The following is a 5,000-nucleotide window of genomic DNA, read 5'->3' as shown; positions in this document are numbered from 1 at the left end:
AACGAAGTAAGATGTGAATTTTATTTCACGTGCAAATCTTGTTATTTAGGTACCACACCGCGCTAAGCAACAAGGGATTGGTTGCCCTTTCCACCCCTTACATAGACGCCTTTGGTGCAGGAGTGGTGATAACCGCTGCCCACACTATTTACCGTGGTGAGACAAGCAGCCAGCGCCCAACAAATGACAAAGTTATTGCCGTTATGGGTGCGGACTTTCCTCTATCATACTTCCAAAAGTGAGTCTGAAACATAGGCTAACCTTCTATCGGAACATGACCATATACAATGATAGGCCGATCAAAATTCAAATGTAGTTTTTTCAGATCATTATTTTTACAATTATCGTTATCGTTATCGTGATCGTGATCCTGATCATTATCATGTTACTTTTGGTACATAACCTGGTAAAATGCCGGCGATAATACATTGACAAGCATCCCTCACGGGGTGTTTATCCTACTAATCGGTGAAATGTTTTCAGACTCCTGACAGATACATATCCCAAATGTAAAGAAAACAACTTTGACTGTTTCGTTCTGGACGCAGCTGGATTTCTAATCATGCACGATGATTTCCTTGTGCCTGATATAACCGTCAAAACACTGGAATATGTCCACATCACCGAAAAAGAAAAAGACGTTGCCGAAGATATGCTACAGAAAGGTTATCTGGTGAAAGGAGAATGCCGCAATTTGGAGAAAATCAAGCTACAGAACTTTTACGAGCTTAAGATTCCATTACAAGGAGTAAATACGCTGGACAGTGGAGTCCGTTGCAAGAAGTACCAGCTCTCTAGTGTGGTGGAAACTAATGCATTTTTAGGTAAGAAAGTGAATAATTTTGGTGATCTTGTCGACGCCGCCCACGACACCTTTTGCAGCTGCACAATGAATTTTAATGGAAGATACATGTTTTAAAATAATACCTTTTTCATTTATGTTACATTTAACTCCAATCTCCCATTTTTCAAGCAACCTGTCATTAGGCATTAACATGGACTCATGTGAATGAATGCAGACAGAGGCATCAGAGATAATAATATTTAAAGTATTTTGGGAAATAGAAAACTTTTAATGGATATCGAAGGAATCAATGAGCACAAAATAAATCAAATTTTCGTAGGTATCTGAGTATGCGTTTAGAGTTAACTGCCATTTATCTCTCATTTTCTTATCATACTCTGCGTTGCATGACGGAAATCTAATCGTCTTGGCCCAGGCAACTATATACCGAGAACCTAACTGTAGGCCCTTTTACACTGCCAGGACAACGCAAAATTCAGCTGATTCCTTTTCAATAATCTGGTTATTCATTTTATTCGAATCTCTTAACAGGCATGTTCCTCGACCTGATCCACAATGCTGACATGTATGTTTCTTTCATCAGGAATCATATCACGTGACAGTTCATGCTACTCCAAGTCTTGCACGTGTTCCAGTAACAAAGAATGCTCCAGTGTGCAGGGTTTGACTTGCCAGTGTCCATGCTCTTCACGACTTAACTTCCATTATTGTAGAAGCGAGTTTCCGGCCAGCAAGTAAGAAAAGATAACGTTCTTTGCACTGCACCTGTCAATAACAAGCGAACTCTAAGTTTAGAGCCCTAACCAACGAATTTTAAACTGTCGTAAATTCATCTCACAAAAGTCTCCAGAAACAAAACCATTTATTGAACCAGTTTGAAAAGGTTTCGTCTTTGATATAACGTTTTTAGGTTTATCTGTGTTTTTTTTTTTTCATAACTTTGAGTTACATCAGTGTAAGATACTATTAGGTTTTGAAGCTCAGAGTTGGCATGTGTTATTGGAAGGAGCAGTAATGGCAGTTAATGTGGACTGGGTATGTAATGTGTTTAAGAATCGTTCGGAACCGTCATCATCGCCGTTATGTTGCATAGTCGATCAAAAAAGAAAAAAAAAACAAAGTTTTATCGATCCTGTCATTCAACATGGTCGCCACGATCTTTGTTATTTGAATCTCCCGGGAATGCTTGCAAACCACCAATTGGTGCGGGTTCTGCTCTAAAAATACAGTTTACACAAGTAAACATACCTTCTCTGAAAAACGTTGTCTTTTTGCCTTTTTCTTCCTTCGCAGCACTTCCATTTGTCCTGTGCCCGCAACAGTCGTTCCATCTGAGCAAGTCAATGATCCTTCCGTAAGTGGCTTAGAGAAATGCTTTGACCCGAAATGCAACGAGAAGACAGATTCAGGGTCATGTGACGGGGTAGTGGGATGCTATTGGTGCATTAGAGACATAAACGACGTTCCACTTTCCAACAGATACTGCGCTGATATCAGCATCTGTTATGGAGGCACGGAAGGTAGGTTGCATTGAATTTCTTACTTGTCATCGGATGCAACAGCTCACTCAGGGGCTTTGAGGTTTCCTTCTTTCATGAAAGAATTGGGGGCTTTTCTTATAATCTTACTGTAAATTCTTCAGCACGTAATGTAAATCAGAAGAAATATGTATTTTGACTGGGTGTGATCCAGTTAAAGTAGCGAAGAGGTCATCATTACGAAAGTAAATCTATCATATCGAGTGATAATTACTACAAGTAAAATGTTACGAAACATATTGCTCAGGATGTTTCGTTTCCAGTCGAAATTGCCATTAGTGATAGGAATTCTCTTGTCAGGTAAACTTGATTGTTTAGTGTAAATAAAAGGATATTGCTTTATCTATTTCTTTAGCTTTTGAAAGAAGTAACGCTCCTCCTATAGACGCCGACGACGATGACTATGACAAGGGTGGAATGTCGGGTGGAGCCATTGCTGGTATCGTCATTGGAGTAATAGCTGCTATTATTGTAGCAGTGATTATAGTCGTCAAATGCAGTAAGAGAGAAAGAGAAAGGGTACTCAACAACCAACCTGTCGAACCAGCGCGTGCTCCGCCCTCCCCGGTGCCTCCCAATCCTCCTACTCCAGCCAATCCTCCACGCCGCCTGCAGCCGACAGCGCCTCCTCAGCCATCATATAACCCTGCTTTTAACGAATGATGAATGAAGCCAGCTCTGATTGGTTCACTCAATCTCGGTTATCATCTCATATACCGTCGTTTGACCTTATATGGTAAATGATTGCGCTAAGCGTTGTTTACTAAAATTTTCTTCGCCGGAAAGCGAAATTTCTCTTTGAATAAAGCCAAAAAAGAAAAGAAACTTTCTTTGCGGAAAGTTTAGATCAATTCCGACGTTTAGAAGTAGGCGAAAAGGGAAGAAATGTTTTTGTGATGAGCCTACGTCAGTCTGACCACAATGTATTACACTACATCGCATCTTCATCAAGTTTTCTCGATTTCGCTGGGATTTTCTCGCTTTTTTCGATCGTATATCGTACTTCGAAATTTTTGGAGTTTAGGGAATTTAATAAAACAATTATTCCATTTGCGCTTGTTGGATATGAGACTAGTTATAGCCAACTAGGCGCTACGCGCCTAGTTGGCTATTTACCATCTCACATCCAACGCGCGCTCATGGAATAATTGTTAATTATAAGGGTGAAGTGGTTGCCAGTGCGTTCTAGATTAGAACTGAGGGTGCGAAGTGTCTTTCTTGTCATGGTATTAACGTACAAAAAGAAGAAATCGGAAAGTACATCAAATTAAGAGTTATGATACTTTTAAAAGAATAAGCCACTATGTATTAAGTCAATTTTTTGTAATGTGTAAAATTTACTCTTAATAATCAACGGAAACAATCAAAGTTGTGTCGTCTCTTCATTTGTGGTCTACTTTTTTGTAGGTGTAAACTAAAGTTGTGTCATCTCTTTATTTGAAGTCTATTTTTTTTTATTGCTTGGAGAAAACATCTACACAACATTTTATGTTTGTGGGACTTTATATTTAAGCAATAGAAAACGTTTTCCGTGTTTGCATTGCCTGATATAAACACGAGAGGGGTTGGGAGAATTCGAGACAGTCATGCAAACCCGAGACGAAGTCGATAATTCTCCCAACCCTCTCGAGTGTTTATATCAGGCTATGCAAACACAAGAAAAAAGTTTTCTATTGCTTATAAGATATTTCTCAAAGATAATTCAACAAATGAAGGAAAATGCTGGTTTTTTTTCACTTTTTGATTGAAACAGATTTTCTTGACACACGCCCATATTTCCTACCAACCAATCAAAACGCGCGTCTTACAATACATAACCGTGATCAAAATTCGTGAGATGTCACAGCTGCGTTTACATACTCTCATCTAAACACAGCTATTGACCAATGAGAGTGCGCGTACTATCTTAATTATTTTATAAATATATCAGTATATCTTGCTTTTTTATAAAATCTGTAGACTTTGTGTCGCCAACTGGCTAGGCAGATCATGACAAGTAGCGGGCAACACTGTTTTGGTTTATATGACCTCCAGAATATAGCATCGTTTAGCTTTGCATTCCTATATATAATTATATACTATAGGAATTGTATGGTCAATTTTGCATCATTTGTAAAGTTTAATGGTTTTTTCGCCTTTAATTGTAATAATGGATTGTAATCTATTTATCTGATCATTTCATTTTCTTTCACAATGAGTTGTAACTTCAAGTTCCTCCATATTTTCTCTTGGGAAAATGGAGAAGAGGCAAGAAATATGTTGTTTCATAGTCTATCTAGGGGTTATTCTTATTTCTGCAATAAAGGAAAACAATATTTCTGGGGACAGCTATTCTCGGTTTTCACATGACGTCACGACCGCCATGTTGGTGCCCCTAAACAAAGGAAAGGCGGCCTAAAGAAAAGTATCCTAAACATTCATAAAAGCTAATTTTAGGCCTAATTAGGCCTAAAGAAGAGTTTTTAGGCCTAAGGTTAGCTTTTATGAATGTTTAGGATACTTTCTTTATAAGTAAAACAATGACCTGTGCCTGTGACCTGTGACCTGCGTTTTGTACCTGCCGCACGAGAATCAACATGCCATCGCCGAGTTTTGCGATCAAACAAATGTCCCTTGTGGTTCAAGCTCCACCACTGCAATGATATAACCCTAAAGCT

At 38.8% G+C, this 5,000-nt stretch overlaps 1 protein-coding gene across 1 annotated transcript in view; it reads left to right on the top strand.

Annotated features, from left to right (window-relative positions):
- Positions 1–3,829, top strand: part of LOC137992438 (VWFA and cache domain-containing protein 1-like) — a 38,237-nt gene extending 34,408 nt beyond the window's left edge. The window contains exons 10-14 of the mRNA XM_068837777.1: positions 50–238; positions 484–824; positions 1,389–1,539; positions 2,099–2,325; positions 2,699–3,829. Of these exons, the coding sequence (XP_068693878.1) occupies positions 50–238; positions 484–824; positions 1,389–1,539; positions 2,099–2,325; positions 2,699–3,006 (1,216 nt within the window). The 3' untranslated portion in view covers positions 3,007–3,829. The remainder of the gene's footprint in view (positions 1–49; positions 239–483; positions 825–1,388; positions 1,540–2,098; positions 2,326–2,698) is intronic.
- The last annotated feature ends 1,171 nt before the right edge of the window (positions 3,830–5,000 follow it).

Source organism: Montipora foliosa, chromosome 2 (assembly GCF_036669935.1).
Source record: "Montipora foliosa isolate CH-2021 chromosome 2, ASM3666993v2, whole genome shotgun sequence".
NCBI lineage: Eukaryota > Metazoa > Cnidaria > Anthozoa > Scleractinia > Acroporidae > Montipora > Montipora foliosa.
This window is presented reverse-complemented; position numbering and strand designations above follow the sequence as displayed.